Source organism: Mauremys reevesii, linkage group 1 (genome assembly GCF_016161935.1).
Source record: "Mauremys reevesii isolate NIE-2019 linkage group 1, ASM1616193v1, whole genome shotgun sequence".
NCBI lineage: Eukaryota > Metazoa > Chordata > Testudines > Geoemydidae > Mauremys > Mauremys reevesii.
Window position 1 is genome coordinate 31162345 of NC_052623.1, and position 23743 is coordinate 31186087.

A 23743-nucleotide genomic window follows, 5' to 3' on the forward strand; every position below is an offset into this window, starting at 1 on the left:
ACCTTTGGTCACAGATAATCACTGACTCTAGGAAAGCCATTGGAAAGTGATAGGGTATTGAGGAGATGAGCCCATTTACAATGGAGAAGAGGTATTTGGAATTTGCCGCTAGTTTTTTCGCAGTTATAATGGGGTCAGACTACAACTTTTTTTCTTCTTACGCTGGTTGCCATTATATGGGCAACAGTTCCCATGTAGCGGTGTCTAAGATACTGCTGGAGCTTTCTTCTACTTTTAGGACAGGGAACTAATAATGCAGTTTCTCGGATACCACACTGTGGATAAATGTGTCAAATAGCAGCCACTGTAAAAAAGAAAAAAGAAAAGGACGGGGGGGGGTTTGCGTGGAATAATGGCATGACCCTTTCTTCTGAAATTGTGACACCTGTAGTATGCATGAGGAAAAATAACTTTTGAAGTGGTAACAGAGTGGCCCATTACAGACAGTTGACAAGAAGGTGTGAGTAACAGTAGGGAGAAATTAGTATTGGGGAAATTAAGTTTAGGTTTTGTAATGACCCAACCACTCCCCGTCTTTATTTAGGCCTAATCTGGGGGTATCCAGTTTGCAAATTAATTCTGGTTTTGCAGCTTCACGTTGGAGTCTGTTTTTGTAGTTTTTTTGTTGAAGAATTGCCACTTTTAGGTCTGTTTTTGAGTGACTAGAGAGATTGAAGTGCTCTCCTACTGGTTTTTGAATGTTATGATTTCTGATGTCAGATTTGTGTCCATTTAGTCTGTTGCGTAGAGACTGTCCGGTCTGGACAATGTACATGGCAGAGGGGCATTGCTGGCACATGATGGCATATATCACGTTGGTAGATGTGCAGGTGAATGAGCCCATGGTGGTGTGGCTGATGTGGTTAGGTTAATAGCTATGCGGACAGAGTTGGCACCAGGGTCTGTTGCAGGGTTTGGTTCCTGGGTTAGTGTTTTTGTTGTGTGGTGTTTAGTTGCTGGTGAGTATTTGCTTCAGGTTGGGGGTCTGTCTGTAAGCGAGGACTGGCCTGTCTCCAAGATCTTTGAGAGTGAGGGATCAGCCTTCAAGATAGGTTGTTGATCCTTGATGATGCGCTGGAGAGGTTTTAGTTGGGGGCTGTAGGTGATGGCTAGTGGCGTTCTGTTAGTTTCTTTGTTGGGCCTGTCTTGTAGTAGGTGACTTCTCTGTACCCTTCTGGCTGTGTCAGTCTGTTTCTTCACTTCACCAGGTGGGTATTGCAGTTTTAAGAATGCTTGATAGAGATTCTGTAGGTGTTTGTCTCTGTCTGAGGGATCAGCGCAAATGCGGTTGTATCTTAGAGCTTTGCTGTAGACAATGGATTGTGTGATGTGGTCTGGATGAAAGCTGGAGGCGTGTAGGTAAGTATAGCGTTCAGTAGGTTTCCTGTATAGGGTGTTTATGTAACCATCGCTTATTTGCACTGTAGTGTCTAGGAAGTGGACCTCTTGTGTGGACTGGTCCAGGCTGAGGTTGATGGTAGGGTGGAAATCGTTTAAATCTTGGTGGAATTCCTCAAAGGCCTCCTTCCCATGAGTCCAGATAATGAAGATGTCATCAGTGTAGCGCAAGTAGAGTAGGAGCGTAAGGGGACGAGAGCTTAGCTATTCTAAGTCAGCCATACAAATGTTGGCATACTGAGGGGCCATGCGGGTACCCATAGCAATGCCGCTGACTTGAAGGTATAAATTGTCCCCAAATCTGAAATAGTTGTGGGTGAGGACGAAGTCACAAAGTTCAGCCACCAGGTTTGCCATGATGGTAGTGGGGATGCTACTCCTGATGGCTTGTAGTCCATCTTTGTATGGAATGTTGGTGTAGAGGGCTTCTACATCCATAATGGCTAGGATGGTGTTTTCTGGAAGATCACCGATGGATTGTAGTTTCCTCAGGAAGTCAGTGGTATCTCGAAGATAGCTGGGAGTGCTGGTAGCATAGGGCCTGAGGAGAGAGTCTGCATAGCCAGATAATTCTGCTGTCAGGGTGCCAATGCCTGAGATGATGTGGCGTCCAGGATTCTCAGGTTTATGGATTTTGGGTAGCAGGTAGAATACTCCTGGTCGGGGCTGTAGGGGTGTGTCAGTATAGATTTGTTCCTGTGCTGCTTTAGGGAGTTTCTTGAGCAGATGGTGTAATTTCTTTTGGTAATCCTCAGTAGGGTCAGAGGGTAATGGCCTGTAGAATGTGGTGTCAGAGAGTTGTCTAGCAGCCTCTTGTTCATATTCTGACCTATTCATGATATACATGATTTTACGGGATTTCCTTTAATGTCAAGTAATTTAAAGGCAGTTTTCCAAGGGAGTTATCTAAGGTATTTATTAAGAGGTATCTTATTTAATATCACAGACAATGGTCATCATGAAGCACTGAGCTATTTTCAGCAGATACTACATGGTAGTGTTTGGCATACTTTCATGAGAGAAATAACTGCAGGATCTCAGTAACACTGGTTAGTTGACTCCTAAATGGTAACACATTTTTCCTGGAAAGAGAATGTCTGTACCTCTAGTTGAAGTCACGATGTCTTTGTTACTAATTTTATGCTTTTAAGTTTTGTTCCTGATCTCTCTCTCTCTCCTGGAAACGTTAATTAAACATAGAATTTATATTGGAAATATTGATTTTTTTTCCAAACAAACTAATAAATGTCCGTTTGCTTAAAAAAAACAACCCCAACCAAACAATAAACTTATTTTTAAATACAAAGCTCTATTTCTTTGAATTTTTATTCAGGAGACGAACTTGCAGTGGGCCTGTGGAGTGAGTATGTGTGAAAACATGCCGGGTACTAAAAACAAGGGCCTTTGCTGCTTGAATGAAAAGACCCTTCTCCATTAGCTTGAAGGCAATAGCAGATTAATAAACGTGCATACATAGTCTTGGCACAGAGGGGGGGACAAAGAGACATACCCTTTTTGTGTGGATGGCATGTGCATAACCCTCAAGGAAGTTCCTGCACGCAGAAGAGTGCTTCCCTTTGTCGCTGGTTGCCAGACTACTGATGAAGTATGGAACTTTGCAGAACTGCCCTAGAATAAGTCCTTGTTTCTTTGTGCTCCACCGCCTGTCTCTCTGTATTCCTTGTTTGAAACTTAGATTGTAAACTTTTCTTTTACTTTTGTGTTTGTACAACTCCTAGCACAGTGAGGTCCTGGTCCATGACTGAGGAGTCTTAGATAATAATAGTAGGAGACTACCTTCTGTATATCTGTAAAGCCCCTAGTATGTTGTGGACTGTACGGTTAATTTAATAATAATGGGTTAATTGTGGAAATACTAAAAGGAATGCATTCTTTCAATATTTCCTATAGCCATACCTTGTATAGGATGAAGTTTCAATACAAAACTCGAAAGTATTGTAATCAAAATAGATATACTGGTTAAAGCTTTTTAAAAACAAAGAATAATTAAAATACTGGCCTTTGAATGATAGCCCCAGGAAATAGCTTGATGAATTTGAAACTGCTCAGTAGCTTCCCCATTTTAAAACAATTGACAGGGATTAAAAAGTAGGTGCCAGGGTGGGGGAGGGGGAATTGGGGACCTACAAGGCACGAAAACTGTTTATTATTCTTTGTTTCCAGCCAAATGACTACCATGGGACAAGCTAAAATCCCCTTGTAAGATCATGCTCTGGAATTCTCTTTCTGACACAGTTCACACGGCAGCAAATTATTCCTTTTTCTCCTTTCCCCAGGCCATGTTTCATGGTGTGTGTGTGTGTGTGTGTGTGTGTGTGTAAGGTATTTGAAAGGCTCTACCACCGCACCAGCATCTCAAGAAAACAACAAATGACTGAAATCACGTTCGCAAGTTTGAAGTATTTGGTGATGAACTGATACTTGACATTAACTGGTGTATGGAAATATCCCCCCCGCACCTGGTATAAAACAAAGCAAGGTATTCATAACACATTGCTGGGTGGTTGAATCTTCACTTCCTTGGGGCTGTCTTGAATTACACTTCCTTCATGCTGAGTGGGCTTTTCTCCTGCAAGATTACATTCAGGCGGCTAAAGGATTTGCTGCTATGACGGAGGTTAGAATTTACAGCGTTGCCCGTTGCAAAGGGATTACTCTCTGGGAAAGGTCATTTTCTCGTCAGTAGCATATCTACTATCAGTCTGTCTGTCTCTCTGCTGTGTTTTGGGGTCAAACATCAGTCTTCTAATGCCTTGTGGCGCAACGTGAATTCCAGTTTTCAATCTTTATTTCTTTTCCTAGCCAGTGTCACCATTGCTTCTTGCTAATCTGTTTTGAGCTATTGTTGGGGGTTGTGAAAGGAACATTTATGTTACTTCTCATTGCCAGACATCTTTACTGTTCTGATTTTTCACAATGCACCATATTGCATTTGACAAAATGCAGATGATCAGGCCTGCATAATTAGGTAAATGCTGTAAAGAATCCGTGGCAACCTACAGCATGACTTTCACAATCATTTACTATGGTTGTTTGGTGGCAGGAATAGAATTCTGGTCTTTCTGCTCCCAAATCACTCTACTCCTGTTGGTGCTAAAAATGAGCCTAGACACATGGTTAAGCAATTTCCTTCCAGTTAAGGTCAGTGGTATAAAAACACACTGGCAAGTTCATTACAACACAGACAACAGATCACGACAGAAATCTTTTGTTGTTGCCTGTTATGCCCTTTATTTTGGTGAAATGCACATATGTGGTTCCCAGTTTTGCCAGAAGCAAGATGTCCTCCCTTTGCCAATGTGGAGCCCCACTGAAATCAGTAGGGCTCCCTGGATCTGCCTGAGTTTAACCGCAGGATTGGGCCCTTGGTGACACTGTTTTAACAGTTACCTACCCTTGTTATTCTGAATAGTCTAAGAGTGACAGGAACGAGTTATCAGTAAGATTTAGGGTGCTTCTGTCTAACAAAATCTTGAGCTGCTGCTCATACTTCAGATGTGTCACGTTGCTACGAGTTATTTAGACTTCAGCATTGATCAGCAATTAGAATTGTGCTGCCTCCGACATGCTGTCATTAGAATCTGTAGGGCAGTAAAGCCCAATTCCCACACGCACTCATCAGCTGTTAAATTATTGATTTAGAGAGCACAGTCTCAGAACATAAAACTGCACCATTAGAATGCTAACTTGTGGCTTAAACACACACGCTGGAAGAAAAACTTTACAGATGTCTAGTGTTATAGGCCACTCTCTCAGCAGATCGCTGTTCAAGTCCTAGTTCCTCAGAGTCCAGGGCTCTGAGGAAAAGGAATAAACTTGGCATTGGCAAAGCTAGACAAAAACTATTTATTTTTATCCCAGAATTCTGCTTGTGTCCTCTAGGAACGGGGACAGGCTTCTTCTCTCAGTGGTGGAGAAAACAACAAATGACTGAAATCACGTTCGCAAGTTTGAAGTATTTGGTGATGAACTGATACTTGACATTAACTGGTGTATGGAAATATCCCCCCCGCACCTGGTATAAAACAAAGCAAGGTATTCATAACACATTGCTGGGTGGTTGAATCTTCACTTCCTTGGGGCTGTCTTGAATTACACTTCCTTCATGCTGAGTGGGCTTTTCTCCTGGAAGATTACATTCAGGCGGCTGAAGGATTTGCTGCTATGACGGAGGTTAGAATTTACAGCGTTGCCCGTTGCAAAGGGATTACTCTCTGGGAAAGGTCATTTTCTCGTCAGTAGCATATCTACTATCAGTCTGTCTGTCTCTCTGCTGTGTTTTGGGGTCAAACATCAGTCTTCTAATGCCTTGTGGCGCAACGTGAATTCCAGTTTTCAATCTTTATTTCTTTTCCTAGCCAGTGTCACCATTGCTTCTTGCTAATCTGTTTTGAGCTATTGTTGGGGGTTGTGAAAGGAACATTTATGTTACTTCTCATTGCCAGACATCTTTACTGTTCTGATTTTTCACAATGCACCATATTGCATTTGACAAAATGCAGATGATCAGGCCTGCATAATTAGGTAAATGCTGTAAAGAATCCGTGGCAACCTACAGCATGACTTTCACAATCATTTACTATGGTGGTTTGGTGGCAGGAATAGAATTCTGGTCTTTCTGCTCCCAAATCACTCTACTCCTGTTGGTGCTAAAAATGAGCCTAGACACATGGTTAAGCAGTTTCCTTCCAGTTAAGGTCAGTGGTATAAAAACACACTGGCAAGTTCATTACAACACAGACAACAGATCACGACAGAAATCTTTTGTTGTTGCCTGTTATGCCCTTTATTTTGGTGAAATGCACATATGTGGTTCCCAGTTTTGCCAGAAGCAAGATGTCCTCCCTCTGCCAATGTGGAGCCCCACTGAAATCAGTAGGGCTCCCTGGATCTGCCTGAGTTTAACGCAGGATTGGGCCCTTGGTGACACTGTTTTAACAGTTACCTACCCTTGTTATTCTGAATAGTCTAAGAGTGACAGGAACGAGTTATCAGTAAGATTTAGGGTGCTTCTGTCTAACAAAATCTTGAGCTGCTGCTCATACTTCAGATGTGTCACGTTGCTACGAGTTATTTAGACTTCAGCATTGATCAGCAATTAGAATTGTGCTGCCTCCGACATGCTGTCATTAGAATCTGTAGGGCAGTAAAGCCCAATTCCCACACGCACTCATCAGCTGTTAAATTATTGATTTAGAGAGCACAGTCTCAGAACATAAAACTGCACCATTAGAATGCTAACTTGTGGCTTAAACACACACGCTGGAAGAAAAACTTTACAGATGTCTAGTGTTATAGGCCACTCTCTCAGCAGATCGCTGTTCAAGTCCTAGTTCCTCAGAGTCCAGGGCTCTGAGGAAAAGGAATAAACTTGGCATTGGCAAAGCTAGACAAAAACTGTTTATTTTTATCCCAGAATTCTGCTTGTGTCCTCTAGGAACGGGGACAGGGTTCTTCTCTCAGTGGTGGGAGCTCATTCGGAGGATAAGTGGGGGTGGGGTTCGTCCTATCCTTGAGGTGTGTGTGGGATTTGAGGCACAGATCAGTTTCTCTTTCCTTTCAACGTGCTGCTTTGTCCTTCAGTCTCATGGCAGCTTTGAGGGAATTCTCAACTGTGGTGGCAGCTGTCCTCCAATCTGACAAATTCCATAAATGACCTTACCCAGCCAGCTGGCTGGTAGAAATGCCATCTGAGCCCATGACAATGTGGTCTTTGTCTCCCTCTAGTGGCTCGTCTGCCAAAGAGGGTATGAGCCTACTACAGCTGTCTGTAAACAAGCTAATCTGATGGATGCACTTTTTATTTTGCTTTAAGGGTCTCAGAGAACGGACTGCCCCTTGATTGGGACTTGTTAAGGATAGTCAGAGTTGATTCAAGAAGCATGTGTATCACTTCCCTCAAATAGTAAAACTCATTCTTTAGTGGTAGGGTGATCTTCTGGGTCAAAAGAGTCTGTCACAGCAGACAAAATCATCCCAGAGGTCACTGAGCACTCAGTTCATACCTTCCCATTACATTAACTGTGTGGGTGATGGTGCTACTTTAGAGGCATCATTCAGGTGCATGGTAACACTGGCCAAATCTCCTCCCTTTCCCCCCCACCGCCCATCTGGTCTAGACTAGTGCTAGATGCAGCCCAGATTGTTGGAACCAAGAGGAAAAAAGGAAACTTCACTCTGACACTGCATGATTGTATTCCTATGAACGGCTCCAGCAATCTAGGAAGGCTGCATATAGTTTGGATTTTATGGTTACTCATTGTGATAGAGGTTATTGACTGGTTAGTCAGGGTGGCTTCTAACTGGAGAGCTGAGTGTGGAACGGTGGCTTGCCACATCATGTTCCAGCCTGTTGTATTCAAGGCCCTTCAGAACGCTATCCCTCCCTCCATTCCTCTCCTTATTATTTCATTTACATGATTGTCAGCTGCTCACACAATGGGCAGGTCTACACTACGGGGTTAAGTCAGCCTAAGATACACAACTCCAGCTACGTGAATAACGTAGCTGGAGTCAACGTAGCTTAGGTCGACTTATTGAGGTGTCTACACTGCGCTGGGTCGACGGGAGAAACTCTCCCGTTGACTTACCTTATGATTCTCATTCCGGTGGAGTACTGGAGTTGACTGGAGAGCGATCGGTGGTCGATTTAATGGGTCTTGACTAGACCTGCTAAATCGACTCCCAGTGGATTGATGGCCGCAGCGTCGATCCCCCGGTAAGTGGAGACAAGCCCAGTGTCTCTGTACCATCTCACCCTCTGCACTCGCATGGAATTCCTTCTTTTAAGCGTACTCCTCAAGACATGCAATTAGCAGTGGCTAGGTTAAGGGACAGATGATGATAGTTGTATTACTGTATATAGGTAGAAGAAGAATAAATAGAAAATATATCTGATTGTATTCCTCTTACTCTTTGTACAGCGTCTAGCACAGTGTGGCCTCCATCGTAATTGGGCTCTTGTCATAGGAATATTAAATACTAATTCCATAACTAGCTGACTGATTTTAAAGTAAGTTAGTCTCTGCAAAAATGTATTCATTTCATTTTGTTAAATACCTGTCCATTCCTCTGGGGGCTCTTCCAGTGGTTAGAAACCTCAAAATACAGTTGTGTGTACAGTAAGAGGTTGCCTCTGATCATTGTTGTTGTTGTTTCTTTTCATTGCAGTAGTGGTTAGGAGCCCTAGTCATGGACCAGGAACCTTCTCCCCTCCGCCATTGTGCTAGATGCTGTAGAAACAGAAAACAAAAGGATGGACCCTGCTCAAAGAGCTTTGGATCTAAATGTATCATCAATTCAAAATCATCCGCCCAATAATAACAGTCATGAAAGCCATATCTACACTATGTCCTTCCCCACACCCACATTGTATGTGCTTGGGGGTGGGGAGAAAACACCATAATTACTCTACATAGTAAAGTACAAACATACATACATAATATACATAAGTACATAATATAAAAAATGTCCCTGATCCTGGTATGTGCAAAGCATTTGAAATTCCTGCCTCATTTAGAGAGATCTATTGTGGTAGGGTGTTGCACTCTTAGCTAGAGTCACCCTGTGTATTGGTAACATGACTTTCATTTTTAATTTTTGCATTTAATGGAGAGCTAATTTCTTGCTTTTAAATGAATCTTGCAGGCAGTGTCAGGAAATTCTTTGGCATAGTTGCTGCCCAAACATTTCAAAATCAAACTGAAGTAATAATCTTCCTTGTTACTTGAAAGCGTAACTTTTTTTTTTTTTTACAAGGAGTGCTTATAAAGTGATGTCTCCATTTATTGTGGGTTGCTTTTTACTTTGTTCCTATAACTATCACATGACATTTCCTGTGCAGCAAGCATGTATGCATTATGGGGCTCTTTACAAAAAAAAATCTGATATGAAAGGGACTCAGTAAATAAATAAGTACATTCCTATATAGTCCGAGTGCCAGTTGAATAGGTCATCCACTGGGACACTGAGCTATTCTGAGGAATATGTGGAAGGATGAAAAATTGCCATGAGGAGCCTTTTACTATAAAATATATCCCATCACTTCTAAGTTTCATACTGCATAACATTAAGGGCTGGTTTTCCTAATGCTGAACCCAAAGTTGTACCCACAAATAGGATGTCCATGCACTTTTTCTAGGTAGAATTTAGGGCCCAAGGGTGAAATCCTGATCTTATCTACACTGTTGTAAATCCAGGGTAACTCCATGTACTTCATTGGACTTATGTTGCTATAAAACCAGAGTAATTGAGGTTAAGTTTTGGCCTGAGTTCTTTAAGTATTTTTGAAAACAGTGTCTGGCTGTGATGTGTTTCCATATAGATACAGGTATTTGTTATAAAGTGTGTGTGTGTGTGTGTGAGAGAGAGACAGCTCGTGGTTTGGGAAAAGAGCAACGGTTGCCCTAATATATTCCCTGTCATGTGGTAGTTCCGTGAACTTTTTCATTAGGTGTTTGAGATAATATAACTTCATAAAGATCTGTTGCTTAATTTCTGCCTCTGAAACATGTAAGTCCTTCAGTCTGGCTAACCTAAGGGTAAACATGTACATCATTTTTATTTGTAGTAATGAATTCCTTGGGAAAACTGATCGCCGGGAGTTGAGTGTGGAAGTCTTGGGGACATGTGTAATGATCACTAAGAGGCTTTGTGGCAGAGAGAAACTAGCTGGAGGAAGCTGTTGTGTGGACTTAGCCAGGAGCTCATGAATCACATGAAAATAAGGGCCCGTCAGTTTTTCATCCCATTGGGTTAAGTTTAAAAATATTTGCTGTTCTGGAAGAATAGCAACTGCTCAAGCCTTTTTGGTGCACGAGATGACAATAAAACCCCATCTTTCCCCACCAGAAGAGAAAGTGCCATCTTAGCTTTTATCAGGAATCAATAACCTGGGTGAAACCGGGGCTTGCAAATGCCCAAAGCATGTTTCCATGAGGAAACGGCAGTGTGTATAACTCCATGCATCTATGGGTTAGCAGTGTTACTTGCTTTTGTGAATCGCTTGATATGCTCCTAACAATCACATACATGTTTAAATTACAGAATGAAGCTGATCTAGATGTGGAGGGGTATTTGTCCAGTAACAGACCCAGCTGGTGGGTGTTATCATCTCCAGTAAAAGAGACTTCTGTTGTCTCGTTTATACAACACAAAAGAAAACCTGATTTTGTGGGGGGGGAAATTGCCTATGAAAATAACTGTCTTGATAAACACTTGGGAGAGTTGATCAAATATTATTGATTAAGCTGTTAGGCCGTGGAATAGAGACTCTGGAATCAGGAAGCTAAAGTGTTTTGATGTACATAATGTCAGTAAAATAAATTGATTGCCCGTAGTACTTAAAAGTGCAATTATCATACTATTATACAGGAAGCATTAACTCTGACTTGAATTCATATTCTGAAATGCATACGCAATTTGTACATCTCCCAGTGGGTATTGAACTCACATTGGAAACTTAAGCTAACCCCTGTCATTACCAACAACTCTTCCTACCCCTTTCTGCCCTGTGTTCTGACATTTCCTTTATTACAGTATCAAGCAGCTTTGAAATGTTTCCTTTTCTATGAAAATAAGAGCCATGGGGGTCTTGTAGTAATTGTCTTTTAAAAGGAGCTTTTAGGATTTTCACTCCTAGCTATGAAAGTAATTGGCAACAAACACTCTTAAGATGCCTGAAAAATGATCAGTTTTTTAATGTTAACTTACTATTTTGTAAAAAGTGACAAAGAGTCCTGTGGCACCTTATAGACTAACAGACATACTGGAGAATAAGCTTTCGTGGGTGAATACCCACTTCGTCTAACAGACATATTGGAGCATAAGCTTTCGTGGGTGAATAACCACTTCGTCATGTCTGACGAAGTGGGTATTCACCCACGAAAGCTCATGCTCCAATATGTTTGTTAGTCTATAAGGTGCCACAGGATTCTTTGTCGCTTTTTACAGATCCAGACTAACATGGCTACCCCCTGATACTTTACTATTTTGTGTTCATTATGGGCACACGCCAAGCCATTTGAAGTCAGTGGAAAGATTCCCATTGATTTAAATAGCTTTTGGATCAGGAGCTATATACAGGGAATCATTCTTATTTTTTGTAAACTTACTAGTGAATTAGCTAAATCTTTTTTAAAAGTAGAAAGTATCAAGTGGAAACAATATTGAAAACGTCATTGAACAATAACTCTCAATATGTTTCAGCAATATACATCATTCTGTTTTTATGTTTTGTAAACTTCTTGTAGAAATTCATAAAATGTAAGCGTAATGGTAGTAAATAAGTGAATATACTTGAAATATCTTGGTATTCAGCTTGAGATAAAAACAGATTTGTAAAAGAAATCTTGTTTTCAAGGGTGCTGGAACAATTTATACAGTGGGGCTGCTGAGAGGCATTGAACCAAATTGTAAACCCTGTACATGATGGAAACCACTTCATCCAACACCTATACTTTGTTTTTTTAGAAAACAAGACAAATCAAGAAGGAAACCAACTATGTACACACACACTCTTGTAATGCCCTAATAGCTGTATCTAAGAAAGTTTGTGTGTGTTGAATTTGTGTGAAAGTTTGTGTGTGTAGTGAATGAGAATTTATTTAAGCTGTTGGTGGACAGGATGTGCAAACCTGGGGCAGAGGTCTTGAAGACCCCTGCTTCACTCATAGATTCCAAGGCCAGAAGGGACTATTGTGATCATCTGGTCTGACGTTCTGTCCAACACAGGCCAAAGAACTCCCCCAGAATAGTTCCTAGAGCAGATCTTTTAGAAAAACATCCAATCTTGATTTTACAGGTTGTCAGCATTGTCGAATCCACCACAACCCTTGGTAAATTATTCCAGGAGTTAATAAAACACACTGTTAAAAAGTTAAACCTTATTTCCAGTTTGAATTTGTCTAGCTTCAGTATCCAGCCAATGGATCATATTATACTTTTCTCTGCTAGATTAAAGAGCCCATTATTAAATATTTCCTCCCAGTGTAGGTACTTATAGACTAATAAAGTCTCCCCCCCCCCGTTTGCTTCTCTTTGTTAAACTAAATAGATTGACCTCCTTGAGTCTATCACTATAAGGCAGGTTTTCTAATCCCTTAATCGTTCTCATGGCTTTTCTCTGAAACGTCTCCAATTTTTCAACATCCTTCTTGAAGTGTGGAAATCAAAACTGGACACAGTGTTCCAGCAGCAGTTGTACCAGTGCCAAATAAAGAGGTACAATAACCTCTGTGCTCCTACTTGAGATTCTCCTGTTGCCCTTTTGTCCACAGCTTTCCACAGGACACTCTTGTTATCCATTATGACCCCCAAATCTTTTTCAGAGTCACGGCTTCCCAGGACAGTCCCCCATCTTGTAAGCCAAGCCTACACATTCTTTGTTCCTAAATGCATATATTAACATTTAGCTGTATTAAAACACATATTGCTTGCTTGTGCTCAGCTTGCCATGTGATCCAGATCGCTTTGTATCAGTGACTTGCCCTCTTCATTACTTACCTAATTTTTGTAGTGATGCTTTTGTTTTCTTCCAGGTCATTGATAAAAATGTTAAATAGTGTGCGGTCAAGAAATTCTCTCTGTGGGACCCCACTAGAAACCCACCTGCTCAGTGATGATTCCCTGTTTACAGCAACATTTTGAGATCTATCAGTTAGCCAGCTTTTAATCCATTTAATGTGTGCCATGTTAATTTATATCATTCTCGTTTTTAATCAAAATGTCAGTTACATCATGACTATTACCTTTACCAGCCAAACTTTAATCTCGTCAAAAAAGATATCACGTTATTCTGACAGGGTCATTTTTTCATAAAACCCATATTGATTGGCATTAGTTATATTACCATCCTTTAATTCTTTATTAATTAAGTTCCATATCAGCCTCTCCAGTATCTGGCTGGGGATTGATGTCAGATGGACAGGCATATAATTACCCAGATCATCCCATTTACCCTTTTAAAATATTGGCACAATATTAGCTTTCTTCCAGTCTTCTGGAATTTCCCCTATGCTCCACATTACCTGGACCTGCTGAATTAAAAATGTCTTAACTTTAACTTTAGCACGCTGCTGTTTACCATCTTCCTGAGATACCAGTGTAATGGAAAGCGTGTTGTTATATGATATGACTATATCATCTGTTTCCTCCTGCAGTCCCCCCACCAATACAGAACATGGATATTTATTGAATACATCTACCTGTTCTGCATTTTCATTGGTAATTCTAGCATCTAGTAGTGGACCAATACCATAATTAGGACTCTTTTTGTTCCTAATATGCTTAATAAGAAGTCTGTTTTGTCCTTAACTCTGCTAGCTATAAATTTCTCCTTGTGTCCCTTTTGCTTTCCTGATCAATTTTCTACGATTCTTAGCTTTTTGATTTATATTCATTACTATCAGCTTATATTTTCTTTCATTTGTTATGTTTAAATATATTTAATTTTTTATAATTTCCTTCACCTCTGCTCTAAACCAGGTAATTTCTTTAACCAATACTGCCTTTGTCCTTAATTGCAGCTTGTGGGGCATCTAGTTAAGGGTTCTTAAACAGTTCCCAATTATCATTCATATTTTTCTGATTAAATTCTTCCTTGCAACTGATTTGACCCGTAATTGTTTTCAACGTTGTGAATTTGGTTCCTTTATAACACCAAGTATATAAATCACTGGTCTGGACTTTGTTGTGTTTGCACATTATAAATGGGATCAAGTCATGATCACTTGTACCTAAACTACTGTTAATTTTTAGTTCTGTGATGAGTTCCTCTTTATCGGTTAAGATGAAGTCTAATACAGAATTCCCTTGTGTTGGAGGCAGCACCTTTTAGTTAGGAAATTGTGATCTATAACATTTAGAAATTCCAGAGATGTTCCCCAGGAATATGAAGTTTGGACAGTGTGCAGTTAATGAGACTGTGGTCAGATGTTCGGCTGCATGTGTGTGTTCTCTCTGCATGCTGTACTGACTCTGGCCAGATAGCCCGTACAGCAGGCTCCGATTGAACTGCCCAATAAATCCAAAGACTCGGTTTTCTGTGAAGGAACTTGGTCAGGTTTATTGCCGTCGAAGCATGGTGCTAATGCCCTGGCTCAATGGTTACAGATACACTAACACATGTATGCTGGTGACAATGAACCAGCTCAGTGAATGGCAGGACTTTCCATTCTCCCCTAAGCCAGACAAAGACACTCCCTCTGAGATACATCTTTATACACAGACACAAACAAATTATGTATTACCCCATATGTATCTAGGTGCCACCTTCTGACGTATTTGGGTGCCACCCGTTACCTTGTACATGTTGGTTTGATCAAAACATCTCTATACGTTATGCTGTCATCCTGACTTTATCTTTAGGAGGGGTCAGTGTGTTCCTGTTATCTTTGGGGAATGTGTTTGGTATCGAGGTGTTTTGGTACTTTCTGGAATGGGTTTGCTTATATATTCTTATGCTTAGCACTATGTAGGGAATAGTGTTTCTGCAATATCAGCCCTGTTCTTGCCAGATTCTGTGAGCAGGGCCTGCCTCTTGCTCACAGCTTAACTTTGCTTTATATTAGCAAGTTATGACCATTACTTTAGCTCAGGCCTCTGATACAAGGGCTTATGTCTCAGGCTCTCTTCCTACTACAGAGACAACCAGCAACTACTGAACAGTGAGGATAAAAATGTTTAAAACCTGTCTCATTCACTGTGCATTATGTTATATGCACACAGAATGAAGCAGAGAAGGCACATGAAAAAAACAAAGTATGTGCTCATGTAATTGCAGACTGTACTGTAATATATGTGCATGAAGGGGCAGAGTTCATGTCTTTCAAACAACCTTAACTTGGCTTTGCAACCTCTTTATCATACTCTTTGTATGGGTGTGTGTATGTACTTAAGCAATCTTAATTCATTCTTCATTATTTTATATAGGAATATATAACTACAGTAAGGAACTGGTCAGTGTTTGTGTACCATTGTTTGCTCCTTGTACTATTTTACCATTCTAGACTGTGCAAAACTTGATACTTGCCCATCATATTATTACACGTAAAGCAATAGCATCTGTTCCCACCTCAAATACTGGGGCAAAAAGATGTAGCATGCCTTGGAAGTTAGTAAGTCTGGGCTCTGGTGGACTAGCAGTGATTATCCTCTGTAGTCACTGTGTGTCGTTCATCCTGTCTGGCATTATCCTGTTTGGGGGTTTGTGGGTGTTTCTTTTTGTTTAGTCACAGTGACTATTATTTTTGATTGGGGTGGTGGTGGTATCCTTGGGATTGGTGATTTCCTATTTTTTATAATCCAGTAACATATAGTCCTATATGTTGATACAGTAGCAAGTCCTCCCAAAGTGTAATATAATCACAGAATCACTATTAGACTAACGTTATCTACTTCAGTTCTACCACATTTACTCGGCAGTGACTGCCACCATTGAATGTATTACTTCTTAATAATGCAATTACTGAACATTTTTTTTTAAATAATGACATTTTTCAGTGAAGATTTCTCCCCTCCCCATTATTAATTATGATTAATTATTCTTTTCTCTTCTTTTTGTCTTAGGATGAAAGAATGATGTGATGGAGGTGAATATGGGCTGCTGGTCAGGCACAAGACCTCCATTGTCTTGCCTCACCATCCTGCTTGTCAAGCTTTTGGCCTGCATTTGCCAGGGGCTTCAAGGGACAGTACCACTCGGCTTTCACTTTACGCATTCCATTTACAATGCTACAGTGTACGAGAACTCTGCAGCCAGGACCTACGTCAACAGTCCAAGCAGAATGGGTATTACACTGGCAGATCTTTCATGGGATATCAAATACAGGATAGTGTCTGGCGATGATGAAGGCTTTTTCAAAGCAGAAGAAGTGGTAATTGCTGACTTCTGCTTTCTCAGAATAAGAACTAAAGGTGGGAATTCTGCTATATTAAACAGAGAAATCCAAGATAACTATTTATTGATAGTAAAAGGGTCTGTCAGAGGAGAGGACTTAGAAGCATGGACAAAAGTGAATATCCAAGTTTTGGATATGAATGATCTAAGACCTTTGTTTTCACCAACCACTTACTCTGTAACAATAGCAGAAAGCACTCCTTTAAGGACTAGTATTGCACAGGTGACAGCAACAGATGCAGATATTGGGTCCAATGGTGAATTCTATTACTACTTCAAAAACAAAGTTGATCTCTTTTCAGTTCACCCAACTAGCGGAGTTATCTCTTTAAGTGGTCGGTTAAACTATGATGAGAAAAACAGATATGACCTTGAAGTTCTGGCTGTGGATCGTGGGATGAAACTTTATGGAAACAATGGAGTAAGCAGCACTGCCAAGCTTTATGTTCATATTGAACGTATAAATGAACACGCCCCAACCATAAGTGTGGTAACCCACATACCCTTTCCATTAGACAAGGAGCCTACGTATGCTGTTATTAACATTGATGACCTAGATGAAGGAGCTAATGGGGAGATTGAATCTGTTTCCATCGTAGCTGGAGATCCCTTAGAACAGTTCTTTCTGGCTAAGGAGGGAAAATGGATTAATGAGTACAAAATCAAAGAGAGAAAACCCATTGACTGGGACAACTTCCCCTATGGTTACAATCTTACTCTCCAAGCAAAGGACAAAGGGTCTCCTCAGAAATTTTCTGCAGTCAAACTGGTCCACATCGCTAGTCCCAAGAGAGAAAGTGTCCCAGTAAAGTTTGAAAAGGAAGTTTATGATGTGTCAATCAGTGAATTTTCCCCTCCTGGAGTAGTGGTAGTTATAGTTAAGTTGGTGCCTGAACCACAGGGTGTGGAATATATAATATCTCCTAATCAGGATGCTGAATATTTTAAGATTAATCCCAGGACAGGTCTAATTATCACCACTCACCCTTTGAAAATCATTGAGAAGGAACTCTATGAGTTAGAAGTAGTAAACAAAGGCGGTGATTTAAAAGCACAAGTTATTGTCAGGTTAGAAGATTCGAATGATCACACTCCAGAGTTCACACAGCCTTCGTACAGCTCCTTTGTCAATGAAAGTATTCCTGTAGGAACCAGCGTTTTGTCAGTTTCAGCATTTGACAAGGACAGGGGAGAAAATGGATATATAACATACAGCATTGCCAGTCTGAATTCACTGCCCTTTTCGATAAACCAGTTTACTGGTGTTATTAGCACCTCTGAAGAACTGGATTTTGAGTCTTCTCCAGAGAGCTACAGATTCATTGTCAGAGCCTCCGATTGGGGTTCGCCGTACCGTCATGAAAGTGAGGTTAATGTCACTATATACATAGGCAATGTCAATGATAACAAGCCGTTGTTTGAGAAAGTGGCTTGTCAGGGAGTGATTTCATCTGACTTTCCCATAGGTGGTCACATCACTGCTGTATCTGCAATAGATATAGATGAGCTAGAACTAGTGAAATACAAAATAATCTCTGGAAATGATCTTGGGTTTTTTTATTTAAATCCTGACTCCGGTGTGCTGCAACTTAAAAAGTCTCTTGTTAATTCTGGTATAAAGAACAGCAATTTTGGCCTTAAGATCACAGCTACAGATGGAGAGAATTTTGCTGATGCCATGTTCGTTAACATTTCAGTAGTACATGGGAAAGTGTCTTCAAAGACCTTTAGCTGTAGAGAGACTAGAGTTGCTCAGAAGCTGGCAGAGAAATTGCTCAAGAAGGCAAAAGCACATGTGAAGCTGAATTTGGAAGATGGCTTCCTTGATTTTTATTCGATTAACAGACAAGCTCCACACTTTGATAAATCCTTTCCCTCTGATGTAGCGGTTAGAGAGGACCTTCCAGTTGGTGCTAGCATCCTGAAAATAAAAGCCTACGATGCGGACTCTGGATTTAACGGGAAGGTTGTCTATACAATTTCTGATGGTAATACAGATAGTTGCTTTAACATTGACATGGAAACAGGGCTTCTTAAAGTTCTTATGCCCATGGACCGAGAGAAAACAGAGCTGTATCTCCTTAACGTTACAATTTATGATTTAGGTAATCCCCAGAAATCTACATGGAGACTATTGACTGTGACTGTAGAGGATGCAAATGATAACAGTCCTGTTTTTTTACAGGATAGTTACTCCGTTACTATTTTAGAAAGCATGAGTATTGGTACAGAAATGATCCAAGTAGAAGCTAGAGATAAAGATCTAGGATCTAGCGGTGAAGTGACGTACTCAGTATTGACAGACACACAGCAGTTTGCCATCAATAGTTCTACTGGAGTAGTATATGTGGCTGACCAACTAGACAGGGAATCGAAAGCAAACTATACACTAAAGATAGAGGCCAGGGACAAAGCTGAGATTGGCCATCAGCAATTTTCTGTTGTTCCTCTGAAGGTTTTTTTGGATGATGTGAATGATTGTTCTCCAGCTTTCATTCCATCTAGCTACAGTGTGAAGGTCCTTGAAGATCTGCCAGTTGGCACTGTAATAGCTTGGCTAGAAACTCACGACCCAGATCTTGGTTTGGGAGGTCAAGTGCGTTACTCTTTGGTGAACGATTACAATGGACGATTTGAAATAGACAAAGCTAGCGGCACTATCCGCTTGAACAAAGAACTCGATTACGAGAAACAGCAGTTCTATAACTTGACTGTGCGTGCAAAAGACAAAGGACGTCCAGTTTCCCTCTCTTCCGTTTCTTTTGTAGAGGTTGAAGTGGTGGATGTTAATGAAAATCTCTACACTCCTTATTTTCCTGACTTTGCAGTCATTGGAACTGTAAAGGAAAACTCCCGCACTGGAACAAGTGTATTGCAAGTGACAGCTCAAGATGAAGACTCTGGAAGGGATGGGGAGATCCAGTATTCCATCAGGGATGGCAGTGGCCTTGGAAGATTTAGCATAGATGAAGAAACCGGTAAGTTTAGATTACTTAATTTATTTTATTTAACCTTCATAGAAGTTTTTACAAAAGTAAAGCATATGGATAATTATTTCACTTCATAATGTAACATAAGTTCAGTTCTTCATAATAGGCAAGATAAAGTTATAAATATAAATGTTTCAGGCATAGATATAACAAGAGTTTATTACTTTGTGTGATAGACCCAGGCCAGTTGGGAACAGCAGAGTAGTAGAAGGGAGATATACTGGCCACTGGATAAGCAGTTTTCTGTTCCCTGAGTGACCAGAGCAGGGGCTGCTCCAGGCTAATGAGAACACCAGACTCCAATTAACCTGCTAAGAGTCATGTGAGACCGTTAAGCACCTGACTCTAATTAAGGCCCCTTTGATGCTATAAAGGGGCTCACTCCAGTCAGGCCAGAGGGAGCCAGGGGAAAGGAAGTGCGTGTGAGGAACTGAGAGCAAGAGGCGTGCAAGAAGCTGAGAGTGAGTAGGCATACTGCTGGAGGACTGAGAAGTACAAGCATTATCAGACATCAGGAGGAATGTCCAGTGGTGAGGACAAAGAAGGTCTGGGGAGGAGGCCATGGAGAAGTAGCCCAGGGAGTTGTAGCTGTCGCATAACTGTACCAGGAGGCACTGTAGACAGCTGCAGTCCACAGGGCCCTGGGCTGGAACCCGGAGTAGAGGGTGGGCCCAGGTTCCCTCCAAACCTCCCAATTCCTGATCAAACACAGGAGGAATTGACCTGGACTGTGGCTTCTACCTGAGGGGAAGGTCCCGACCCACAGGGTGAATCTGTGACGCGAGCAAACCCGCCAATAAGCGCAGGACCCACTAAGGTAGAGGAGGAATGTTGTCACATTGGATATATCCATCACGCAGTGGGTGTGAAATAATACACATTACTTTGCAGTCACCATACAGTTCCACTGAAAAGCAATGTGGGGATTCCATTACAGCTACCATATTATCTGTTGATAACTATAAATTACTCAGGTCACTGCTGCGGACTGTCACTGCACTCTTGACCTTGACTAAAGGTTGAATCCAATAAAGTAAATGAGAAGTGTGAAATAGGTTTGGGGATGAAAGAATTCCTGTTTCTGTGGTATTACTTATAATGCTGGCATGCTGGTTTTCATTCACATTCAGCAGTTTGAAACAATATGTCACGCTGTATCATATGCTTTGAGATAATGCACAATTCAGTTTGTGCTGATATTGATTCTCTTCATAGGAATAAAATTTCAAACATGCACATTAGAAAACAATATTTGAACGCTGATTAAGAAGTTTGTTTTTTAAAGATTTTAACTGCAAAGCCACCAGCATTATAAAACATGAAAATCAAGCAGGAGAAGCTGCGTAGTAAAACACAGTTTAGGAGCTGGCTGTTTAAGTATCTAATAGCTGTTGGCAGTAATGGTGCAGCTGTGATACTAGATTAAGTGCGGAAATTAGAAAACATTAGTTTGCATCTTAAGAAATTACATTAAATATGTTGGGTTTGCTGTGGTTTAAGTAGACCATGTGTTTCTTTTTCTAAAGCTTTTAATTTTGAATGTGGTATTAAAGCATTAGATTAAAAATGTATGTTTTGGCTAATTCAAACTGTTCAATCAAATATCAAAATTCTAAACTGAACGTTATGAAAAACAGATGGGGGTCTAATATGAAATAAAAGCATTGAAAACATCTCAAACCTATTTGAGCTACAGTCTATATACTGCAGTTGGGCACAAACACTGTATTTATAGACGTATGGCCAAAAAATGCAAACATGGGTGCCTGAAGCAATATACAGGGCTGTCATTAAAAGGGGTCTCTTTATAAGAGCTGAGATCCCCAACTGAAGATAATGGGAGCTGTAGATGCTTGGGCTATGTTGATTTAAGTAAATGATTATGGATTTAGAAACACAGTTTTAGGTGGGCAGGTTTGTGTTAGGCCCCCATCTCACTGGGCCCCATGTGCTTTAACTCTCATGACTCTGAACAGAGTCCAGACACTGCCCCTGGCAGGGGTCTCTCTGCACACTCTTGGGGTGCAGATCCTCTGTCTAGCACTGTCTCCTGATAGTTGAGACCCCACGGTCTAACTACACTGTCCCTGAGACTCGTGATAACCCCTCAGACTTCCCCTTAGGTTATTAACACCTTCTCTCAGAACTCCAGCTGTGTAGGTGCTCTCAGTATACAGTTCACCTCTTCAGGGGCAGGTGACAGTAAAAGCTAACAGACACGTAGACCGGCTTTGCACAGGATTCTAAACATAATTTCTCTTTACTTGGATAGCATAAGAAATATACTGATCTAGACAAAATAACCACACCTGTGTGCATTCCCCCATCTCAATTTCCTTACCACTCTAGAGAGGAATCTCTCTGACCTCTGCTGTGAGGGTCCTTTCATACTCCTTCCCAAGCTTTCTCTGCTTGTGGTCTCATCTCAAAATGACTGTTGAGACACCCTGTCTTTTATAATTTCTCATCCCCTTTGTCAAGTGACCCCGCTCTTCAACCTGATCAAAGTCCCTCACCAGGTGATCTGATCCCCACCTGGGCAGACTGATTCTTCTGGGTGGCAGCTAACTCTTTGTCCAAGGGTGCTTCTGTTTGAATAAAAACAACGAGGAGTCTTTGTGACACCTTTGAGACTAAGAAATTTATTTGAGCATAAGCTTTCGTGGGATATAACCCACTTCATCAGATGCATGGAGTGGAAAATACAATAAGCAGGTATAAATGTACAGCAATTTGTTAGTCTCTGCGGTGCCACAAGGACTCCTCGTTGTTTTTACTGATACAGACTAACACGGCTACCCCTCTGAAATCTGTTTGAATAGAAGACCATCAAGGCTCAACAACCCTCTGTTATTATCTCTTTGCCACAGTCCCATGAAATTTCAGACCAATATGGAGTTAAAAGAGCAAGAGTGAAGGCAGCAAGCCCCACATTCAGAATGGAGTTTGCAGCCTGATGCAGACACCTATAAAAAGCCTCTGATATCAAACAGAATTCATACTCTCTGCATAGACAGAGTCCCCAAATCGTCATATTTAGGATTAAACAAAATGAATCTAGCTAAAGGCAATGGAAGTTACTTGGTGAAATTCTGAAAAATTGGGGGTTCATTGAAGACTTTCTTTAACGAGATTATCCAGATTTTTAACCTGTGCCCCAATTAGTTTGAAAGATTTGATTGCCTACAATGGATTGTGGCCCAAGATCAGTAGAATACGGTGCATACTTAATTAACCATGTGCTTGACTTCAATGGGACTTAACCATCTACTTCAAATTAAGTGTGTGCTTACATGCTTTCCTGAATTGAAGCCTAAATTAATCAATCTTTGGGATAGATCATTTAAAAAAAAAATAGGAATAAATACATTTTTCTTTCACATTTGAAAACATATTTAAAAATGGTAATCAAACAAGCCCCTTATCAGTATTTCATTCGACTGTTTTGAAAGATTACCTAGCAGCAAAGCATTTAAAAAATAATTTTCCTTCAGTTGTCCTTGTGATTACACTGAATATTGATACTTTAAAAAAATCTTCAATTAATTGAAGAAATCAGGTGCTTTTTGCCACCCAGAAAGGTGACTACAGTTGCGATCGGGGATATGTAGACAAGTTTTGATGCTTTGGGTGTTATTTTTCAACCTTGTAATCTGAGTGCAAAATCTGATCTGTTTGCCAAATGGGTGAAATCTGTTGAGCTTTGCTGTTGGGCTAGTGAAAGTTTAAATGCTGTTGAATGATGAACTGGCTTTCTAGGTGTAATGAAGAACTGAAATCACAGACTGAATTAATTTACAAAGCGATTGCTGCTTATTTACTTTTCATGCACTTAATTTGTCACTTTTTAAACTGACCTGCTCATTTGACTTATCCATTGTCTTTCTTGTGACACTTGTGAAGGAAAGCAAAAGTGAGAATTACAAAAAAATCAGTATTTTTGGCTACTGCCTTAATGAGAAGATGACGCCAAATTCAGTCCTTGTGTAAGTGGGCGTAATTCCAACTCTACTCCCTCTTGTCTGTGTCACTCCATGTGCTATCAAAGCTACATCTGAGTTTACATGGTGAAATTCTGGCCCTGCTGAAGTCAGTGGAAGTTTACTGGGACCAGGATTTCATCCCAGAACTCTTCTCTCTGGCCTGTGTGATGGACATCTCTGTGGGTACTAGTTGATGAATTATAGAATTCAGCACCTCAGAATCTCGTGAGTCAAATTTGTAGCAGCAAACTGTGGCTGTACCTCTGGCTACTAAATAGGTAAAGTTCACATAATTAAACTCCACTGATGCCCTCCTCCCTACATCCATGTCCCTCCCACTTCCCCTGCCAAACTTCAGCTTTTTTCCAACTTCACTCTGTGCCAGCCTAGCAAGTGGGTTTATTTTTCTCTACAGGTAGGTGGAGTGGATAAAAATCTCAAGATTAATGTAATCT

General features: G+C 40.7%; 1 protein-coding gene across 8 annotated transcripts in view; it reads left to right on the forward strand.

Moving 5' to 3' along the window:
- The window catches only part of FAT3 (FAT atypical cadherin 3), a 573356-nt gene that overhangs the window by 106516 nt on the left and 443097 nt on the right, over positions 1–23743 (forward strand). For all 8 annotated transcript variants that reach the window (XM_039539405.1, XM_039539428.1, XM_039539433.1 and 5 more), the window contains exon 2: positions 15985–19293. In XM_039539405.1, coding sequence (XP_039395339.1) covers positions 16002–19293 — 3292 coding nt within the window. In that variant the 5' untranslated portion in view covers positions 15985–16001. The remainder of the gene's footprint in view (positions 1–15984; positions 19294–23743) is intronic.